The following is a 23,716-nucleotide window of genomic DNA, read 5'->3' as shown; positions in this document are numbered from 1 at the left end:
TCAAATGTAGAAACAGGGCAATTATCACTGTGTGAAAACTGAACTTCCAGAGAGAAAAGACTATGGCAGAATTTATCACTCTGAAGTTACTTGCAAGCAAATCATGTAGGGATTGCTGGAAATCATTGCTTCTTTGAGAAAACTGGCGTTTAAAACAGGAAAATCATAGATGTACCAATCCGTAGTCTTGAAAGTTTTTGGTTTACTGGGCAGAGGTCGAAGCATCGAGATTGGTCCAATGATACTGACCACTACCATCTCTCAAAATACCTGGGCACTTTGAAATGCCACCAACAATTTCCCCTTGCTGACCATTACTGTGATCAATGTGGAATGTTGACCATATAGGCTAATGCTCTGAACAATTACATTTCCACAGTTTGCATCTGGCTTTGTATGACAAATCAGGCATTCTAATTCAGAAATATAATGGCTGGCAAAAAAAGAAAAAAAAATGTTATTTTCATATGCACCATAGTACAAAATCACCTCATGTATTTACAATGTAGAAGTAAAGATATTATTAGTACACCAATCTACTCCTGTTGTACAAAGATGAAAGAAGGATTTATTCATACAGTATGAGAAGTAAAAGTAATATATGCAATCTGCTTCCGTGTCTACAACTTGCATGCAATCTTGCAATGTCACAATGAATGAACTTCATCTCCATGGATCAAAGATTTTGGAGGCCATCTAAAAAAGCATACAAAGTATGCATTTTATCATAGCTACAACTTGTAATACTAAGGCAAAATGTCATGACCAATAGTCTAGCAAACATCCACTTTCAGCATTTTTCTTTTGCCAGGTTGTCAAGAGGGGGCACATACTGTAACATGGGACAGAAAGTAACCATGGCAACTGCTGTACACCTCAAAAAGTATGACTGAGCATGCACTGTTGTACCTGCATTAGATTCCTATAATAGTGATTCTTTCTGGCCTCCTCTTGTGTTGTAAACAAGGAACAGCGATTTCCCTGGACAAGTCGTCTGGTGTAAAATGCATGGCCTTGCTCAAGCTACCGGTAGTTGCTGGTATTTTTAAGAGTCATTACATAATTGTTTCCCTCGAGACTACACTGCTTGTACATTTTTCATGTGCCACACACTGTTGCTAACACTTATCATTTGCGGAGGACTTCATAACTTATGACCAGAGTACATTGAATCTTCGAGGCTTCAAACAACTTATTTCACATGATCGGATCTCCATCTTTTTTTTTTTTTACGTTTTGAAAGACTTTTATAAAGAGAGGCCCAAACTGTGCTGTGTGCAAGCTTGTAAATCACAATGAGATTTTAAAGTTAGATTTGTAATTATGCTTCAAATAATGGTAACATCTTTCACATAATGACATCACTATGGATTAATTCTGTGTAGTTGCTCAAACAGTGTGCCAAGTCTGCCATAGAGTTGTCTATGTTTGGACTGTGACTGTGTAGTGGGTACAGTGATTTGCTTCAGTAAAGCTTACACAGTTCACTGCAGGCAAGAGAGATTAAAAGGAAAGGACAAAAACTGTGTACATTGCTCCATATGAGGAACACTTTACCGGTTGTATATGTAATGTCCAGCCTCTTGCAGGGTTGCTAGGTTTACTGGTTCATGTACATGTGGCTCACACAAAATAAAATATCACTCACCAGTGATGTCATATTCATATATTTGTTACATTCATTATGTCATTCAAAGTCAATTCTCTCCATGAGCTGGAGTCCCATCTTGACAGAGGTACAGTAGGGGAGGGTGTTTATGCACAGTCGTAGCAAAGGAGTCATAGCCTTCTATCTTGAATTAAATGTTCCTCTCCTCATGTGTCAAAATAAATACTAATTACCCTTATGAGCCTTCAATGTTCAGAATAAGGCAAAAAGTTTTAACTTTAATTTGAGTGATACCAAATGTGATTGCATGAATCTGAAATCATCTTTGCGATACATGCGTAATCTCGCCACATGAAGAAATTTCGGGTAATAGCATCAAACTTTATCTACTACGAGAAAATAAATGATTATGCAAAAATAACACACAACGTTTTTGTTTCCCATTGCGGTACAGCCCTCCCATACTCCACTTTTTGGAATCAATGCTTAAATTTGCTGGATTCTAGCAACCATCGCACTGATGGCGGGGGCCTACGAACTGGATAAATTGGTGAACAGTCACACTGAAGTGCATTTCTACAGTCGGCATAATGGCTAAAAGCTGTATTCCGTGCTACTCCATTCTCTCTACATCATATCCATGACATGTTTCTACTGACTTGCTGCACTCAAGCAGCGGATGACTGCATTAAAAAAAAAAAAAAACATAAAAAAAAAACAGATGAAATAAACTTTCCTCTTGACACGATGAGATGGTTATGTAAACTAATTTCCAAACTATACCCAACATAACCCACATTGTGGACAATCCGTCTTAAACTAACTTAAAATAATTCAACGGAAGCAAGGAAATAAGGTTCCATCTCTTCGGCTGACCTTTGATGTCCAACCTCTCTCTCTCTTTCTCATCTCTCACTCTTGTTCTCTGTCGTCCTTCGCGGAAAGCCCAAGCGTGACTAGAGCTTCAGAAAATCGTTCATGATCTCCGCTTCCACTGCGTTGTTAAATGCCTCGTAATTCTGCATGGATGGAAAGAAACGTGAAAACATGTTGACCGAGAGTACAAGCTCTGGCCTAAATAGGGTTCACAGCACAAGAGATGAGGCCACATAGTCTTTGGTGGTATCTAAAGGACAAGTTCACCCAAACATGTATGTGGATTGAGTGAATGCAGCAAATACTAACAGAAAACATCGGTGAAAGTTATTGAGGAAAATCGGACAATCTGTACAAAAGATATGAATTTCTTAAATTTTTGGGCAGCCATTGCTAGATGAGAAATCTGCTACAGTTTGTGATGTCACACATGTATAACAATATAAAGAAAATTCAAGATCCATATTTTCAATTTTCCATCATAATGAAAGACCTCTTGACTTGGCCTCTTTCATAAGCAGGGGGAACAATATTACTTTAAATATAATGTCAGTAGCAAGTCCAGGGAATGTATTCTTTTGATGTGTTTTTACAGAGAAATCATTTGATGAATTAATTTCTATGACAATCCTTACTCACTTTGAATGCTTAAAGGGACTGTACAGTTCTGGTTGAGGTGAGGATTTAGCTTTCAACGTTTTGCGAGATATTCAGAAACCACTCTATGAGATGTCGAAGAGCATGGAATTTTAAGGGGTATCAAAAGTTTATTTGATGAAAATCGGTTTTGAAATGGCTGAGATATCCAAAAACAAGGTGAAACAGAGAGATCCTAATAAAAGGCGTGGCCCGTCGCCTTTTATTATTATCACTTTTTGGGATATCTCAGCCATTTGAAAACCAATTTTCATCAAATAAACATTGAATCCTTCTTAAAACTTACATGCTTTTTCATATTTTATAAGAGGTTTCTCATTATCTCACTTAGGAATTTTATAAACCTGAATCCCCAACTCAACCTCAACAGTACTGTACAGTTCCTATACCGAAGGTGTCAGTGCTGAACTTCAGCATTTCAGAAACTGCAAAGTGCATCTCGGCTCTAAGGAGATGGATAGTATCCAAAATTTTTATAAATGCGTGGGAGGTACAATTCAATTGTCACCACTGTTCCATGCAGTCTACCTGGGAACTAGTGTACTCACCCCAAGGTACGTATCCTCATGGAAGATCTGAGGGGCTAGGGCTTTCTCGTGACCTTCACCCATTTTTTCCCTCATTTTCTGCAGATTTCCATCCTGTGAAACGTCGATCTCCTCGTAAGCGATCTTTTTGCTGGAAAGCTTGAAGAAAATGTCCTGCTGCTGCTTCTTGGTCTAGTGAGGGGAAAAAAAAAAACAACTGTCAGCATGCTTTTTCCAAAATACTGTATACTATATATTCATCAAGCCCTAAATTCTCGCGAATCAGAACTTTCCGACGATTTCTTCGCGATTATGGAGTCCTGTACCAAAAATGTATGCGTACATGTATGTCACATTCATAGCTTGATCAGAGTCAATATTTTCGTATGTCTTTAATTTTGCGAATAGCACCTGACTCGCGAAATTAAAAGTATCACGAAATATTTGCCATATCCAGGATGTGAATGGTTCCAGTGGCTTTATGCTATCATGTCAGTAAAGTACAGTGGACTCCCATTATAACAAAGCCTTCACAACCTGAAGTTTTCTTTCGTAATATCAAAATTTCGTTAGTAACCAAATAAAGATGCAATAAAAAGCATAAAGCAGATACTGTTGCAGTCTGAATCTTTATACTTCATTCTAACCGGAATTCCATTATAGCCATGTTCGTTATAATGGGAATGCACTGTATACAACACCTTATCATAATCACATAAAGGACGATTTTGCCAAAAATGTTTTGCTTCAGAACATTTCTTTTTTTATTATTAGCACCCTGTTTTCCTTTCCTGTTTTTGGTTTAAATATCTTTAAATGAAAAACAAATGCAGAAGATTTGTCCTTGAGCAACGACTTGCTGATATCTGTTCATAGATCTATAATGTGGCAAGTACATTTCAGAAATATTGCTCATCCGATCTATGTGTATAATGTTGATTGTTGGTGCAGTAGTAAATTAATTTGTAGATATCATGACAAGTTCAGAGCAAAGTGTACTGTTCACTAAAAATGCAATTTTGTAATATTATCACAATTTCTGCATCTATATTCTTAAAAATATTTTGGGACCTTGCAGATTTGCTGTCTGTTGCAGCCTTCCCAATTCAGAGATAGTACCATGGTACATACAATCAACTCACAAATTCTGTTTTCACAAAATGACACAGTCTGCATTATTTTTTTTTTAATGATTACCAGATTGTTGTCAAACTACCCCAGTGTGTTCAAACATGTCTTTATTGTCTTAAATCAAAAGATAATTCTCGTCAAAAGGTCACCCCCATACAATGAAAATACCCATACAATGAACAGTTTACAAAGCACCGTATCACAGAGCTGTTCATAGTCTTTTAGACACTCTTCTTTTTTTAATTAAATGTTAGCTACATCTGTCTACAGAGTCTGTGCCAACAACAAGTCAAGTCTAGAGATTCTGAGAACCAGAAGGGCACTAATTGCATTCTTAGATTTGAGCAGAAATAAAAATGAAATGTATCAATTTTCATGAAATAAAAAGTTTACTTTAAAATCAAAAGTGAGTAGATTTATGAGCATTGTTCCAAATATGTAATAAAATAGTGCCCTTGTGGTTTTGATTCTTAACAATTCACTGAAAATAAAAATAATTTAAAGTTGAAAACAATAATATAGAATAGATCAATCTCTATCAATACCAATAACTCAATACCCCCTTCCTCAAATTGCAGTATCGCCCTTCTGGTAACAGTGCCTCTCAGCTGATGATATCGAATGGGTTACTACTACTTTGCGGAATCTTAACACAAAGTTGCCTTTGATATCAAAGTTGCATTTACATTGTACATGACTTACTAATTGCAAGTTGAGTTTCTAGCAACACAAGGCCTAGACAGAAGACAGACACCCACCCTTACGGTGACAATTCACCACATTTATTTGCTGGCCGATTTCAGCAAAATGTGCATCTCCACCAGGCATATGCATGTCCACATTAAATTAGTAGCGAGTTGAATCTTGAACTGGTATTCATAATTTCTGCATGTACCCGTCAATGTTTCATTAATTTCGTTTTTGGTCACAGTTACATAGTACTGGTGACATCATTGTAGAAAAGCTGAAATAATAGAGAATATCATTCTTTGCCAAAAATATCAATTAATAGTCATTCTCAGGTAAAGAAAAAAACAAAACCCTGAGTGGCCCCTAAATCCTTGATCACCTGTGGATTGCCATTCTTTTACACAGGCCATACCAAAAAGTTTCTTTCATGTCTAACTCTAAAATGCTGGGCAGTGTTCAGAGAAGTGGTTTTTAAGCTGGTGCAATAGAACAAGAACATCGGTGTCGCGGTGAAGAACATCCATGCCTATTAAACCCCGCGGGGTGCTCCATTGGAGTGGGAGCCACCCACCAGAATGCTTCATGTTCAGGCTCCCACATACACCGTAACTGTGAACAATGGAGTGCCCTGGGATAAATGTTGTGGTGCCTGGAACTAAATATGTCACTTGCCATTATCAATATCAGATTATCACAAACTGTCTAATGTAAAATTACAATTTTAGTATTGCTAATCAATGGTAGGGTTCTTGTATAGACAGTAGATCTTTAGTAGAGAAATACCACTTTGGTTTAGACTAGACTAGTTAGTGACTTGGCGACAGACACTCTCCGTTTCCAGTTCTATCAAATTCCTATTTCAATTGACATTACAGTAGTCTACCCAGCAAGTCCAGCAAGATCTGACTTACACCTACTGTTATGACCTACCGAATGTAGATCTAGTATTAGTAGTAAGACAGTTAAGTGCGTGAATCATAGTTAAAATTGCAAAAAAAGCAAATTTAGTTGAGGTGCATATGTACGGTGTAATCTAGTATGAAGTAGTTTTAATGAAATTGTCATTGTATACTGTTCCTGGGGCAGGTTACGACTGACTGTTCCCTTTCGACTGGAAAGGGGAAGTTCTGCGGTACCCATTAACGTACCGAGAATGGTATGGAGCCAAATATCTAGGCCGCCAGGGCTGGGTCACATAATAAGCGGGGTACGCGCCCACCACCCACCACTGGCCGCGCCCCTTTCTTTAGACAGTACGTGTGTACAAAAGGCTGAAGCGGAAGATGTATACGGTGTATAGTGTCAATGTCCCAGCTCAGCCAGCGAAGATAAAAATCCGCTAGGCTGAAAAGTGGCTAGTGGTACACGACCTTGCATGAAGAAACCCCAGATGTACGTACTTACCTCCATATTTGAGGAAATTGATGATATATAAACTTTAATTTTGGGGGCGTCCGCCATGATTGTTGGTTTCTTTTACACCACTGCACTCCGAACCGAAGCAGAAAAAACAGTCAAGACAATATGTATGAGCATATATCACACGTTGAACAGCGGGCTAGCGCAGGCACCTGTCCCGATCCTCGCCTCGTACGCTCACACTACACTGGGCAGCACATCACACAGAGCTCGCTCGCTCAACCAGGAACTACCGGTGAATACTGTAATAGGGCAATATTCGCCAACACAAAGCGCTAGAGGGCAGCAACCATGTTTGGAAAGGCTGCGTTTCGGGGCGGTGACAATCGAGCAGTTGGATTTGTTAGAACTGTGGGCAAAGAATACTTGGTATTTGATTGCAAAAACGAATAACTTCATTATTGTTAATTCGAGAAATTTGCAATTGAAGCTATTTAAAAAGCAAAGAAAATACATGTAATGAGAAAATACAGGATATTTGTTGTTTGAAGGTTTGCATGGTGAAATAAATGAGGGAGAAAGATTTGCGGTGACACCATGTGTATGTAGTCCTTAAAGGGATGGTATACAGTATTGGTGGAGATGAGAAGTGGGCTTTTAACTTTTTGCGAGATACCAAGAAAACACTTATGATATAGTACAGAGCATACCATTTTAAGAGGACTTCAAAGTTTATTTGATGAATATTCGGGTTTTGAATTACTGAAACATCCAAAAACAATGTAAAACAAAGCGATCGTAGTAAAGTGTGGGTCCCACACTTTTTAGAATTGCTCTTTTTCGGATATCTCAGCCATTTCAAAACCAATTTTTATCAAATAAACGTTGAATTCCTCATAGAATTACATGCTCTTTCATATTTCATAAGAGGTTTCTCATTATTTCACCAAAAAATGTTAGAAACCCGAAATTAGGTCTCAACCAAACTGAACTGTACAATCCCTTTAACCGGATCTATGTTTGGCAGAAGAGCCTAAAAAGAGGAGAATCAAAGAGGGAAGCGACATATGGGGGTTGTAAGGAGGGCAAAAAGTGAAGAGTGGGGGACAGTAATGGTCTAGAAGTTGAAGTTGCACTAGTGGAGACGGTAGAGAAAGGAACAGAGAGAGTGGCAAGGAAGAATAGAGTGAGAATCAAGTAAGATGTTCGGACATCGTTAGAAGGGGAAAGATGAAAGAGAAGGGAAGAGGAAGAGGGAGGAGTTGAATGTTGGAGAATCATGGAGATTGGAGAGAGAAGTGAAGATTCATGAAACCAAGAGAAGAACGAAGTCGGCGAACAGTGTGGACTATGAAACGCGGAATCAATGGAGAAAGGACGAATAATCCCGTGAAGGAAGGTAAGTAGAGGAGAGATGAGACTGTGTTGAGAGAAGGGAGAGAGAGAGAATATAGGAGATTTTTTTTTTCACAACTTCAAGAATATTACTTGTCATTTAATAAGTGAAATATCACTGAAAAGATTTTATTTTGCTCTATTTGATGATGAACTGGACTAATATAGTTAATGGCGCTAAACCCGCTTTGCTACCAAATTGAACTCTAGAACTAGAGATAAAAAAGAAAATCATTCATTTTGAAAGCCCTTTTGAAATAAGCCATCGTGCACATTTTGTCAAATGACAGGCCCATAACTAGGACTTTTATGGTAGTGTTCAGAATTCGAAAAAGTGGACCTTTTTAGTTCAAGCTTACTAACTTCAGTTCCATTATTTCACACATTGGGGTGCAAAAGATATTTCCAGTGCCACTTCCGGGTTTAGTTACCTGACAAGCAAAAAACAAAAAACAAAACAAAAGCAAAAGGGCTCCACCAAGTTTTGTTTTTCGTTTCTCGTCCCACCTCACAAAAGATGGTTTCCGTTCAACAACTCACGTCCCCTTTCATTTGTTTTCTTTTATTTTTGTTATTATTATTATCTTTATTTTTTTTATTTTTTTTATTTATTTTTTTTTTGGGGGGGGGGTCCGCGCGACTAATTTTTCTTTTCACTTTTTATTTCTTTATGCTGCTGGCAAACGGGGAGGGGGTAGTCCGTGGGACCCCCTGAACATCCCCCTATAGATAAGGGCCTGAATGAACTTATGTTTTCTAATTTGGTTAAACAATCACTCGTTTTCAAAGCGACATAATGCGCAAAATACGAAATTCATGTTAAGAAAAAAATAAATGAAACAGCAGCAGACAGCTGCGACTAGACGGTGGGGAAGCTTCTCGTTAATTGTTTTGCATTGAATGCATTGAATAACAAAATAATATTTTCTGTATGAGTTTTCCATCAGTATCAAGGAATATCGAGCTTTAAAGATCACTTTGTTGCTGTCGGGTAGAAGTGCTGGCAAGCACACGAGGCCTATACGGATTGAACGAATAATCATTACATCGCAGAAAACACATTATTTTAAAGTGAATTTATGAATTTACAGCACTGCCTATTAATATTACTGACAATAAGGCTCCTGGTTGAGGAAAGTGGCATCACATACTGGCCTATTCAGTGGCGTATCTAGGGAAAACGGCGCCCGGGGCAAGCGCGAAAATTGCGCCCCTAATTTCTGAAAAAGTGTTCAACCCCAACCCCATCCCGGTAGGGACTTTTAGAAAAAAGGTTCACATATGCTTTTTCAAGCACTTAAAAGGGGTCTTTTGAGGGTGATTTAAATGTAATAAATTTAGATAAATATTGGCGAGCGAGCGCAGCGAGCGAGCCGAAAATTTTTGTATATTTCGCGTCATCATCACGTTTGGTTCTTATCTTCTTCTCTTTTTTTTTTTTTGATAAATTGGGGCGAGCGAGCGCAGCGAGCGAGCCGAAAATTTTTGTATTTTAGCTTACAATACATGGAATTCTTGTCATTTCTTTGCTTATCAAATCTTACAATTCTAATCAAGATATTGTGACGGCCTTATAGATAACGATTTATACCAACAAACTTAGGACTTGAAAAAATACTCCAAATTAGTACGCACGAGTGAGCCGAAATTCGTATATTTCCGCGCCATCATCACGTTTTGTTCTTATCTTCTTCTTCTTTTTTTTTGATGAATTTTGGCGAGCGAGCACAGCGAGCGAGCAAAAATTTTTTGTATTTTAGCTTACAAAACATGGAATTCTTGTCATTTTTTGCTTATTAAATCTTACAATTCTAATCAAGATATAAGTGACGGCCTTATAGATAACGACTTATACCAACAAACTGAGGAGTTGAAAAAATATTCCAAAGTAGTACGCACGAGTGAGCCGAAATTCGTATATTTCCGCGCCATCATCACGTTTTGTTCTTATCTTCTTTTTTGATAAATTTTGGCGAGCGAGCGCAGCGAGCGAGCCGAAAATTTTTGTATTTCAGCTTACAAAACATGGAATTCTTGCCATTTTTTGCTTATTAAATCTTACAATTCTAATCAAGATATAGTGACGGCCTTATAGACAACGATTTTACACAAACTGAGGACTTGATAAAAAATACTCTAAATTATTACGCGCGAGTGAGCCGAAATTTGTATATTTCCGCGTCATCATTACGTTTTGTTCTTATCTTGTTTGATTTTTTTTTGCGCCCCCCCCCGTAATGTTCGACACCTTTTGTGCCCTCGTTTGATCCAGTAGGCGATCGCTTCAGAACGAAAGAAATACAATTGCAGCCGCTGCTCCGTGTAACATTTTGCCTTCTAACAATGGCATGTGTGAACACGATATACATTGTCATTTTGTCCGCGTTATCATCACGTTTTGTTCTTTATCTTCTTTTCTATACATTTTGTCGAGCGAGCGCAGCGAGCGAGCCTAAATTTCAGCTTACAAAACATGGAATTCTTGTGTGAACACAATCAACATTGTCATTTTTTGTTTTTATCTTGTTTGATTTGGTTTTCTTCCCCCCCCCCCCCGGTCCTGGCGAGGTTTTTTTTTCCTTCTTCTTCTTCTTCTTTTTTTTTCTTTTTCTTTTTCTTTTTTCTTTTTTTCGTTTTCGGCGCCCCCAAGGAGTGGCGCCCGGGGCACGTGCCCCCCTAGATACGCCACTGGGCCTATTGCACTGACCATAGTTAAGAAGGGTGCACGTCACGATACCGACACCCACGAGTCATACAGCCCACGAGTTATAGAGCTCACAGGTCAAACAGCCCATGAGTTACACAGCTCACTAGTCATACAGCTCGTCGACACTAAGCTAACAAGGCCCACGAGACCGACCATTAAGCCCCGTGTTGTGTCTGCCGAACTCGTGGGCTGTTTTTACCTACTGTCGAACTCCTGGGCTGTATGACTCGTGAGCTGTATGACTCAATATGGACTTGTTTTCAATGTCGAACTCGTGGGCTGTATATGACTCGTGGGTGTCGGTCTGGTGTAATGACCCCGTTTACAAAGGACCGATGCAGTGCACATGCATGCTGACTTGGGTGATATATCATATCTTGATCGTTACTTTTTGAGGGAAAAGCATTCTTATATGAATCATTATAGAATTGAATATAATGTCCCATATCCTATATCATTTTTCTATCATTTCCTTAATTGGATCCGCCCACAAAAAAAAAAAAAAAAAATCTACCAGCCATTATTCCGTACCGGAATAGTTGATTAACAAACAAATTAGAACGCACCTTTTTCTGAACTGAGCATAATTTTGCAGAGTCTATATGCGATGTCTTTTGTTAATCATATTTAGCAGTTGTGAAATACAGGACTGCAAAACTATAAGATCTCAGGTAGTCACGTTGTTTTTGAAATTATAAAAATTAGAAGGATGAATACGTGCATCAAAATAAACAATCCGTTTGTTTGTTTGTTTGTTTGTTTTTATTGTTCCATATTCCACGTTTCAACAGATAAACCATAAACATTACAAACAAAAATGCATGAGTGAACATTGTCAAATACAGCATTTAAGACAATTAAACATGTGAAATATGAGAAATCTACAGCCCTGTATACGCCATAGTATGAAGAGTTTGTTCGCAAAAACCGATAAGTCCATTTTTGCCAAATGGAGATATTTGCGATCAAAGGTCAAGAAAAATAAAGAGAATGATTAAAAAAAATTTGCTTCTTTTGACCATAACTTCAAAAATGTACCTTTATATGTAGTGACCAATATATCATTTAAAAGGTTATATTTTGTACTTTATGACAGAGACCGTACCTTCAAAATCTTCAAAAATGGACTTATCGGTTTTTGCGAACAAACTCTTCGTATATTTAGCGAGTCTGTACTGAAATGTATATATGTGTGCATCACATTCATATCGGGATTATGCTTGTAGAGTTATTATTTTCGCGTGTCTTTAATTTCGCGAATGGCACCTGACTTGGGAAATTCGCGAAAATAAAACCTCGCGAAATGTTTGGCCAAGTTTATACATTCAGGCACATAAAAGCACTGCTTGTTGGGTGCAGATTCTACAACATTTCTAACGTGCAGATTCTAAAACATCAAGAGTTTCTAACGTCTACGACATTTTCTAACCTGCATTTATTAACAGATCATGACTTTTCACTAACATTTGTAGACAATGAGCTCAAGAGTAGTTTCAGATCTTTATACTATGAACTTGTATAGATGACGAATATAAAACACCTCTTCACCTTTCAGGCGTATAACGCGCAATATTTCCATCGACATTCAGCGAGCAAAAATTTGAAACCTTTTGTTTATTGTTATTCCTAAACTAATTGTATCTGGTAATCACAACTGGCCAAAGACGTGTTATGTTGATATCAAACCATCTACACAACATTCGTAATCTACAACAAAGATAACGTTTTCCTTCGTATTCAACATGAACTTTCTTTTGACTTCATGTTTTTTGATAAAAGTCTAAACTGTGGAATGTCTTAAAGGTAGGGATTCCCATTTGCATGCCTTAAATGAAGAGTTGTATATAAATACAGTGGTATGTTGAAGATAGTATCATTTTAGAAACTCCCATAAAGTATCGAAAGTGGAAGGTAACATTTAGTACATTTTTATTGACCGTTAGATTTTGAATTGAATTTTTTTCGGGGCTCACCGTAAATTCCAGTACATTACTAGGCTAGCTTTGCAGACCCATGCACTGCATGTGTGTCCATCATGTTATATTTTGTGAAGAAAGTTCATCAAAACTTACAAACATTTCTATATACATTCTTGCCACACTCTCTATTATGTTATAAAATCAGCTCTTATACTGTTAGATTTGTGTTTATAGATAAAAAATACAGAAGACTGCAACAAAAAGGCTTAAGTGTGGCTGACACACAGAACTACTGAGTAGTTGAGTTTTGTGCATTATTCAAATTGTAGATAACTGTTGACTTCCAAATTTCTCAGCAGTGGCCTAAACAAGTCCCCTGAGGTTCATATTTGATGTTTTGCTGCATTTTGGGAGGTCTGTAAAAGGTATCCCCTACCTTTATAGCCAAGTTCCGTTTGTAATGCAAAACTGTTCGCATGGTCAAGATCATGCATAAAATATCCATGATCAGGATATAAAATTATGACTACAAATTTGCATACAGTATAGGGTAAAATGATGAGGAGGTTACTCTAGACGCCACTTGCATTGTGTATGTTGCAATATTCCACATAAAGTAATTTATACTATAAATACATAATGATAACACATGCAGAGACTCCATATAAAACATTGCTAAGTTACACTTGCACAAACACACATCCAGAAAGTTAAAACAGCTATAAAATGTAAAATGAATGGCGGTCTAAAAATATGGACCTAAGTGTTTGACAACCTTGATTTCCTCGCTTCAATACAAAGATATCGAATCTCTCCATTGTTGAAATTATCTATAAGAATTTTCATTCATGCCCACAGTGCCAACCTGCGCGACTTTTTATTCTATTTCCGCACAATATGCTGTTCAAACACTTCGTTTGCTTGTCTATTTCAGTATAAAATGTAGGTAAATTAAAGACTTTATTTTCGGAGAAATAAAAACTTTCTCCTGCTCCTTTAAGTCAAAACTGTTACGCAGTTATATTAATTTCGAAAATCTATCTGCCTGGTTCTACATTAAATGTAACCCTGTTATATGATATCGTGCAATTACAGAGTTGCAAAAATTGTAAAGTTTAGTATCAATGTTAACTGCTTAAAAAGTGAAAATATTTTGTTTCTTTGTTTGTATGTTTCACAACCAGCAATTTATTCTGCTTCTCAAGTAAAACAAACTTACATTTTTGTAAAAAATTAAGCAAAACATGAGTACGTTATTCGCGAATGTGTAAATCAGCGTGCCACGAACGTAAATTTATCATTCGTGGAGCTTTTACTGGCGATGAGGTAACGAGGCGTAAATTGGAGCACTATCGTGGATTCACCATTTTTTTTTTCTCCAGGGAGGGTGAGAGTTGCGTGGAGCCTTATGAATATGCATTCACGAGACTATCGCGTGAATGGTTGTTGGGGGCGCTGTGGCATAGTGGATAAGACTCCCGACTCCCGATCGGAGGACCCGAGCTCGAGTCCCGCTCAGCGCTTACGTCCTTGGACAAGATTTTTTTTTTAAAACCCAAACAGGGTATTTATTGCCTCCATAATTCAACATTTGATATCACATTATACAAAAATGGAAAAAAAATACAATGAGCTTTAAGAGGGGTTCCTGAGATTAAAAGGAAACCACAAACTATTTACATGATATACTTCATTTGCTTTGGTAAATTATAATATGTTTTCTTGCTATTCAAATCTTCCTCTACTCTTTTACAAATTTCTCTTCCAAACAAATGTTGCAAATTAGTTTCACGACATTCTTTTCCGGTTTTATTTCTTAACAGTATATATTTATAAATACACCAAAAGGCAATTGTCAAAAGCAAATCTAATTCAGTCTCTTTATGGGCTTTTAACAGATGCATTCCTGTTATCTTAAAATCAACATTATATATAATTTTAATTATAACTGTTAGATACGAAAAGAAAATCTTATTCAATTTACACTCAATAAACGCATGTAGATTATCTTCATCTACACCGCAATACTCACATTTTCCATCTCTTTTGATTTGCCATCTGTACAAATTCTTTTTAACTGGTAGTAGATTATACAAAATCTTAAAATTAAATTCTTTCAATTTGTTTTCTTTACAATAACACAAGTTTCTTTTGAATATATTCATCCAATCAAATGATGAGTCGAATATCTTTTCCCAGTATATACAACATCTGTAGCTATCGGGACATTATGTGTAAACAATAGTTTGTAAAACCGTTTGGCTGAAACATCTTGAATACTTCTTTTCTGCTTTCCTATTCCTATTCTTATTTTAGGAATTTCTAATGACCTATTATGAAACTTTATACTTGATTCCGCATAATTGCTTATCCATGTTTTGGGAATAGCCTGGCGTAATAAAATATAATCAAAAATCAACGTTTGCTTACTTTTCTGTCGTTTATATAAGTTGATACAAAATTGCTGGAATGGATATAAACTTACCATTCTTAAAAAAGTCTTTAAAAAATACAATTCCACTTTGATACCAACCATCATAAAATAAGGTATTTTTATGAAAAGTTACATTTTTATTATGCCACAAAATTTCATATTGTACTCCGTGTACCATGGGTTGAAATTTTAAACAAATATCATTCTTTATCATTAACCAAGCTTCTAATATTTCAATATAAAACAATGGGAGTTGATCTTTACTTATCCTCTTCATATTCAACCAATCCAAATTAGAATTTAGTAACAATTCTAATCCACCAAAAAAGTTATACCAATAAAAAAACATTTTACTCCATGTTCCTTTCGTTGCACCTATAGTGCGACCAAGCCATCTCAATCGGAAACTGAGTTTTTGCTTAAAAAGATCGATCATATTAACACCTCCTTTTTCAAACTCTTTAATCATAATAGTTCGTTTCACTTTTTCAGTTTTTGCTTGCCAAATAAAAGTGTATAACAGATTATTCAATCGTTTCAATATTTTCTCAGGAATTGTGTCAACCATAAGTATATGAACTATTTGACTTAAAGCTAAGGTTTTTACAATAATCAATCTACCAAAAAGAGTAAGTTTTCTTTTTCTCCAATTATCCAAAAGTCTTTGCAATTTCGTAAGTTTGTTTTCCCAATTCAATGCTCGTGCTTTATCCATATCAGGTGAAACATAAAACCCTATGTATTACAAGAGACAACTGTTGTATTCTGTGTGTATTAAAAGAGACAACCTTTCCGTATGGTTATTTTGTTGTTGCTTTTGTTGTTGTTTTTAGAAAGGGTGAGCGCTGTTCTGAGCTTATATGAGCATTATGTATCTGATGCTGTAGCGATGATTATTCGTGAAGGTGTAACTCAATATTCCACGAAGTTGTTGCGTGGAGACTCGTGAAGTATCATGCAGCAAATTGATCTTTATTATCGCTCGTTCATATCATTGTAGCTGGTATATGGAACTTTATGAGGGGATATACGGATCATGCTGTACATCATCTGAAATACCTAGGAGTTTTAAATGACTCGAATCCATCGCGTTAGATTTTACACAAAGAAAGGAAAAGAAAAAAGAAAACGTGTCAACCGATTGTTGGGCAAACAATGTACATGTATAGCTATTCAAATCATATACAGTTTACTCTTTGAGCAGCACAAACCAAACTCTCATCAACGCATCACTTGAATCGTACACTATTTGAGTAGTTGGACCATAGTTGGTATGCTGTTGAACGTGAATCCATGACTTTATTGAGTATTTAACTTAATTATGTGTGACAATCGAACACTAAACTGAACGTGAACACCATATACGTTAACTAGACTACCAGTAGTTTTTTTGATGATGATGCGTGTTCAATAAATGAATGAACGAGCGATAATAAAGATCACTTTGCGATAATAAAGATCACTTTGCTGCACGATACTGCACGAGGTTCCACGCAACTTCGTGGAATATTGAGTTACACCTTCACGAATAATACCATCGCTACAGCATACATATTCATAAAGCTCAGCACAACGCTCACCCCTTTAAAAAAAGGTGACAACAGCAACGACAAATGTAACGCTCGATCCACATCTCATATAATCACAGCGCTCGTAAAGGCTCCACGCTCACACACGCACACACACACACAAAAAAAAACACCCCACGAATAAACAAAAGGCAAATTATGCATCAGGCTCCACAGCTAGAACTCTCACCCTTCCTCAAAGAAACAAAATGATGTAGCGCCCTACAGGTCATAGTCACATGATATACCATGTATTATAGTTGGTGAAATGCACTTCATAGTAGAATACAGCGCTCAAACTTACATCTCGTTACCTCATCGTTACCTCATCGTTACCTTGTCCCTCGGATAGGACATAAAATGGAGGTCCCGTGTTTGAGAGAGTTACAGCTCATGCACGTAAAAGATCCCGCTTCATTTATTCATCGCAAAGAGCAGGATGTTTAACCCGATGAAGTGGTCCCACCTCACATCCAACTGGACCCCATGGAAGACCAGCTTATAGCGTAGCTGAATATGGGCTATCCAGCCATCTTCTCAGATGGAAATGAACAAACAACCAAACATCGCCTGCAAAAGCTCCACCAGCGATAAATTTACGTTTGTGGCACGCTAATTTACACATTCATAACTAATCATCGACGAGACTTTTACTAACTTCATGCATATTCTTTAGGCTCCACACAACGCTCGCCTTTCCACAAAAACGAATGTCACATCGCTTGCAATACAATAGATTCACGTTCGTTGCACTCTGATTTACATAGTCGAGAATAATTATCATCGCGACATCATGACCTCGTACATATTCACTAAGACAGACCCTGACAGCTCCACAACACCGTCAAGCTTTCATTATCTTGTCGGAAGGATTCACCCATTTCCCACTTATTAACACTATCTAATCTTACTATAGGAAATAATGACATCATACATATTCATGTAGAATGTCATCTAATGCATGTTCATTATATGACGTCAAGGTGTAGCTCCACCCCCTCCACCGGCTCCACCGTGGAACCGAGGGAAACATACACTACTGGTTTGCCTCTTACAAAAGGTAGATTATTGTAATGGTACAATGGGAGAAACACTACCACTTCTCCTTCAGTCCCATGTATAGACGATGTTGCTATTGCAAAACCATTTGGTAAAAAGCTTACACAATATCATAGGTAATAACATGTATTTGATAATGACAGCATGATATTCTGCTTCAAAACTTTTATGCTGGATTTTTTTTTCTTTTACATGTGCCCATCATTGTAGAGCGCGGTCAGCAAAACGATATTGATTTCTGAAATACTCAGCCGACTCCGAACTCTTACTCAATGCTTCAATCAGTGTCTCGTACTTGCTATTTGTTTGAACTTGATATTTTCTTGATTAAATGTTCAGTGTTTCCAATTTGAATGTCTGAGAGAGCAGACTTATATATCAATCAAAAGAAGAGGAGTTGTAGACACTTTCAGGCATACAAAACAAAACAAGAATGTATATGGTTATACATGTATATACTTGTCATAAATGAAAATCAACGTAGATTTGCACATAATGATTATTGCATAATAATGCATCTTATTCAAAGATTCATAGAGGAACAACAATTTTTTTTTAAAATCTGTCTGTATCGTTTTTCTATGTGATTGGCCATGACTTGTACAGATGGTAGTGCTCAGAGATAAATAAAGAGGAGAGAGAAAGAGAGGGATAGAAAGAAAAGAGGAAGACAATGTGTGCATGAATGCCTAAAGTCGAAATTCATTCTTTGGTCGCAACAGATTTACCCGCTTTTGTTTTCATGCAGGCTCTTCATTTTTATGGGGCGGATGTATTTCCTGGAATAAATCTATGCTGATACATGTCCATGTAAAATTCCATTCCTTCGTCCACCGCTCTGAGGACATCGGGGGTGAGGGTTGATCTGTCGGGCGGGGCTTGCCGCTTCCTCGGGAAGAAGCACGAGCTATTGATGGCCGTGCCGTGAAAAGCAACGAGGCTCTCCCCAAGAAGATGGTTAACCCCACCGGCGTTTCTCCACGTCTTGACCACGGCGGGAGTCGGGTCCCACTGAAGTAGACCGTCGTGGTAGCGCAGCCCCGCGACTTGGCAGATCTTCTGCAGGAACGCCTTCGGGTCGGCTAGGAAGTCCTCCGTATCGATAACGAGGGGATCGGGATCGATGTTTTCGCGGACGTGTTTCCACACGCCATGGAGAATCCGGAAGCAGCCGCCGGGACTGCGATAGTATCGATCGTCCGTGAACAAGTCGAATTCCTCGTCACTACCTGTGAAGGTCTTGTAGTTCCTCCACGTCTGAAGAGACGCTCTTCGGTAGGATGCGATGGCGCCACAGGGGTTTCTTATGATGAAAACGTACTTGAAGCCCACGTCGGGAGACGGAAGGTACTGCAATCGACCCAGGAACGACGTCCCCATGTCCTTGACTATGACAACGGGCTTCTGGGAAGATTCGATGGATCGCTTGATTTCCGAAAACCTGCGAGAAGGATGCGAGGAAACATGAAAACATTACACACTGACATATCTGTTCAATGCACCTCTGGGTCTGAGCTTGAATATGTTTTGATTATAGCAATGTTCATTTTAAAAAAAAGCCAACTACCACTATCAGAGATACTGTATTTTGTGCATAGATACTGTATTTTGTGCATATATCGTCAGCAACTCAGATTTCTCTCTTGGCTAATATTATCCAGTAAAAAAACAAAACAAACAACAACACGAAGATTCGTACTGCTTATCATATCATGAGAGAGAAAGAGGGAGCTTAGGATGGTGAGAGATAGATAGATAATAATTGTTTTCAACCTTTAATTGTGCGCGGTGAGATAAATGATTATAGAATAATCCCCGACAATACAATCACTGAAAAAAGAAAAGAAAAAAAGTGGGAGATTAAAGTCCACGGAAGTTTGTACGAGCGACGAGAGGATAATACACAAAGAGAGATGTTTGCTTGAGTCTTTGTTCCTATATTTACCTCACCGCAGATATTCACTCTCCGAGTCTGAGAAACTCTGACTCGCGTTAGAAAAGAACGCTCGATGTGGTACAGTGTATAAATGAAAGCATAAAGAGAAATCGTTGCAAAATGAATATAGGCCTATATCCGAGAAAAAAAAAGTTATTTGATACATTCGCTTTCTTTTTGGCAATTGTGTCAAATTGCATTAAAAACGCGCGCTTTTTTGTTCATATCACCATGATTATGTTTCAATTATCTTACATGAACAGACCCCTATTCCCCCCCCCCCCAAAAAAAAATCTCTAGCGGGTGGGGTGGTTATACATCCTCTACCCCCCACCCCCCGATCCGCCATTGATCACTCATAGTATCTTGAAAACGTAACGACATTTAGAATAGCAGTCTTTCTTGCAGAATTTAACAAGTATTATAGGATACCATTCCATTTGTTTTATTTTACTCCATCAATCAAAGCAGGACGTGACATTAGCGGTGGCCCAGTAGCACGGGGCCACTAAAAATTAATATCCGGCCACCAAATAAAAAAAATTAAAAAAGGTTATCTTTAGGAGGCCCGATCAGGCAACTGAGAGCCAAAATGGCCTGTTTTTGTTTCCTTTTATTTTGGGCGATTTCCTGAATACATTTATTTTTCGGGACACTAGAATCTCAAATTTAAAGATTTTAGTGGTCCAAACTCGGGCCACCAGGAAAAATGTTAATGCCGAGCCCTGTGAAGCAAACTTGATTCTGTGGTGTGGAATTGCACATATCAAAGCAGTATAAAGATATGAATATCATATATAAAACAGGGGAAAAAAGCAAACTTTATCAGGCTGGCAGACAGAGGTGACAAGCAAGGTGTGGTCGCAAACTAAGAACCCCTCCCCTCCCCCGCCTCCTTCCCCCTACCTCCCCCCCCCCCCATGATTACGGTCATTTACGTGTACTCACGCGTAATTCTTGCCGTTAACTTGCTGCTTGTTGATCGCCTGCATGAACCTGGCCGCCTGCTCGAACTGCTCCGAGTGCGCTTCGTCCCATTCCGTCGGCAGTTCCCGCCCAGTGTTGCGCTTGTACTCGGTCTTCACCAAGCGGCCGATGACGAAGGGTTCGAACCAGACTTCGCTGTCCTCGAAGAAACTCAGGCACTTTAGAAGCGAAGTCGAACCCGAGCGTGGAAGGCACAGGAGACACAGACGTGACGGTTTCTCATCGGGCTGGGACATGTTGCTTCGGGCAGAGAGACGTTTAAAGCTAATCTAAAACGATGTCATGCGCCAGACAGAAGTGGATCCTGATATTAGAATGCATGCAGGCTGTCAAAGTTACTGGTTGCTCGATCGTGATAATCTGTGTGCATAGCGCACTGTAATTCCTATCATATAGGTGTACGTTTACACGGAATTGCTCAAAGTTCAGTGTCAGGAGCATGCAGAGGAGTATAGTGTACAATGAATGTGTACTCTGTGGCCTTGCTCATTTTGTCCACTGTCACGCTTAACACTGTTGTGCAGGACTTCGAGCAAAGCCGGCTAAAGTTGTTAAATGTTATTATATGACCGTGCACCTCAAAACGAACATAAAGTCGCACACACTGATTTTGCGTGAGGACTGCAATGAAAATAAGTGAAATGGGTCAACCTAGCCGAACTTGACTTTTTCATATTTTCTGAAAGAGCGGGTCTTCTTTTACATTATGCTGAAATTTGGTATCATAAAACGGGCAGGAAAGTGTGTGTTTTTTTTAGCAGTTTATCTCCAACTTTTTTGGTAGAATAGTGTGATTAGGTGTGTCTTTAGAATCCTTTTTTCATTTCTGAAAAACCTTGTCCACACTCTTCACTTTCAACTCTAATAACTTTTGAAAGGAAAGTGCTACTGCTTTGAAGAATGGCATTAATTATGGACAGAATGTGTTAATGAGGCATGCGTAATTTCAGTTTTATTTGATAATCCCTTCATTGTTGTTACTCTGGTGGTTTACTTCCTGTTTTTTGTCCCATTCATCACACAGCCAGCACGGTTTAGTAAAGGTTAAGCGCTTGAATAGACACTGTACTTCAGAGCCTCTTTTCTCAGTTCACACTTTTCCTGAGTTTGTGCTTTCTTTCCAATATTTAGATAGGTTCGGAGAGTCCATTTGATTTGAGTTATACATCATTTTAAAGCTTAAAGTCTGTTCTATCAGAACATGGTCTTAACTAAAAAATTCATGTCTGGCAACTTTTTGTTTGTTTTGAGGTGCAGGGTATTTTTCTTCTCGGTTTTTCTTTTTTTTTTGGGGGGGGGGGGTGGAGAGGGCAAAGGAAAAGGGCATTGACCTGTGATGAATACCGATAATCTCTCTCGCTCTCTAGCTATCTATGTAGATGCACACACACACACACACACACACACACACACACACACACACACAAACACACACGCACAAACTGTTTTGTTTTGTTTTTCATTTCATGTCTTTTCACTGCAACATACTTGAGTCCAGAGACTGTTCTTCCGCAGGTCTGTGCGGTCCGTTTTCATGATCTAATTGATTTCTATAATAATTTCACATGACAAAACATTAATCTTCAATGTATGCAAGCAATATGCAATAAAAAAATGATTGAGTAAATGAAGAACAAACTATCTGCACGTGACCAGAAAAACTAATATAGGCCTATTGCTGACTCAATTATACACAAACCTATACACGTACCACCCCCCACGCACACACACACACAAACCCCCGATCCTTAAACCTACCCCTTTACCCAGCCCCCTCCCATGCAGTATACGGTCCCTGCTCATATCCCAATCCTACACTTCAAAATAAATTGTATTCAATCACAAAAACTCCATAATATATTCATACCCTGCATTAATAAATGCAATCACCAGTGAAAGGAGTTAGCATTTAAAAGCAGCAGAAAAAAAGACAAGTCGTTGAGAAGCTATACAGACAAAAGAAAAATACAGAAGACTTGAACGTCCCTCATAAAACAGAAAATATATTTCCTTATACAAAACCCCAGCCGCGCTCTATATATCGATCAAATAATAACCTTCACTCGCTAATCTTTTCAAATATTTCGGTTAATTAACATATTCCAAATTCGTTAAAAATACAAGCCTGATTTCCCTCTCAAATTTGCCGGTTTCGTTTCCTCTTCGATACTTTCCACTATTTTTCTGAATATGTTATAGGATGGTAAGAAACTACTTCTTGACTTACAGATAATATATTTCAGTAAAATAATACAAGAAATAACGAACATCATTCTCACTGAGCTACCGGACAGTCCAACAAAAATAGAGTCATAGTTTCCCCTTCTTTCTTTCTTTCCTTTTTCATGAGACATTGCAGCTGGCTGGTATATCACATATAGGAATTGTTGATTCATGTCTTCCATTTTCCGACTCATTCCCCGTGTCAATGGAAGCCGGAATGTTAAAACCCTAAAATTATGTCGCGTTCACATTATCACTCCCCTGTCAAAATTGCTATTAGAGCAACTGCTATATAGTGTGCAGCATGTGGTTACTTGTTCTCATTTTATTATACACATAAAATTATGTGAGAAGAATCTTCTGTACCCCCGAGTGATCCTTTATAGTCTGGTCTTTGTTGTACCCGTATACTCATCCTGTTCTCCACACTAGGCTTTTGTTGGGACCTACACTCAACAAGCTTTGCTTTTTAGTACGTTCCATCATATTTCTCTTTAGCATTCTTTTACTTTGATTGAAAATGACACATCGACCGCTATGTACTATATGTTTGTATTTTTGTTTTGTATATATACAAGCTGGACATTCTCGTTATATTTTGTTATATTTTATGTATTTTCCATCGAGAAATACGATAAT

General features: G+C 38.0%; 2 protein-coding genes across 2 annotated transcripts; both read right to left on the bottom strand.

Moving 5' to 3' along the window:
- Window positions 1-165: 165 nt before the first annotated feature.
- LOC139709141 (SH3 domain-binding glutamic acid-rich-like protein 3) lies at window positions 166-7,077 on the bottom strand. Its single transcript, XM_071621102.1, has 3 exons — window positions 6,895-7,077; window positions 3,691-3,861; window positions 166-2,628 (listed from the first exon to the last, which is right to left on the bottom strand). Exons 1-3 carry the CDS (start codon window positions 6,949-6,951, stop codon window positions 2,566-2,568), a joined length of 291 nt encoding a protein of 96 aa, XP_071477203.1. The 5' UTR covers window positions 6,952-7,077; the 3' UTR covers window positions 166-2,565.
- An 11,613-nt stretch (window positions 7,078-18,690) lies between these two features.
- LOC139709131 (uncharacterized) lies at window positions 18,691-21,044 on the bottom strand. The gene is made up of 2 exons (XM_071621092.1): window positions 20,816-21,044; window positions 18,691-19,372 (listed from the first exon to the last, which is right to left on the bottom strand). Exons 1-2 carry the CDS (start codon window positions 20,857-20,859, stop codon window positions 18,691-18,693), a joined length of 726 nt encoding a protein of 241 aa, XP_071477193.1. The 5' UTR covers window positions 20,860-21,044.
- Between the last annotated feature and the right edge of the window lie 2,672 nt (window positions 21,045-23,716).

The sequence above is a fragment of the Diadema antillarum genome, unplaced genomic scaffold, assembly GCF_040938485.1.
Source record: "Diadema antillarum isolate AM-2024a unplaced genomic scaffold, OU_Dant_1.0 seq00001410_RagTag, whole genome shotgun sequence".
Lineage (NCBI taxonomy): Eukaryota > Metazoa > Echinodermata > Echinoidea > Diadematoida > Diadematidae > Diadema > Diadema antillarum.
Note: the sequence above shows the minus strand (reverse complement) of the source record. Positions and strands in the feature narration are given on the sequence as shown.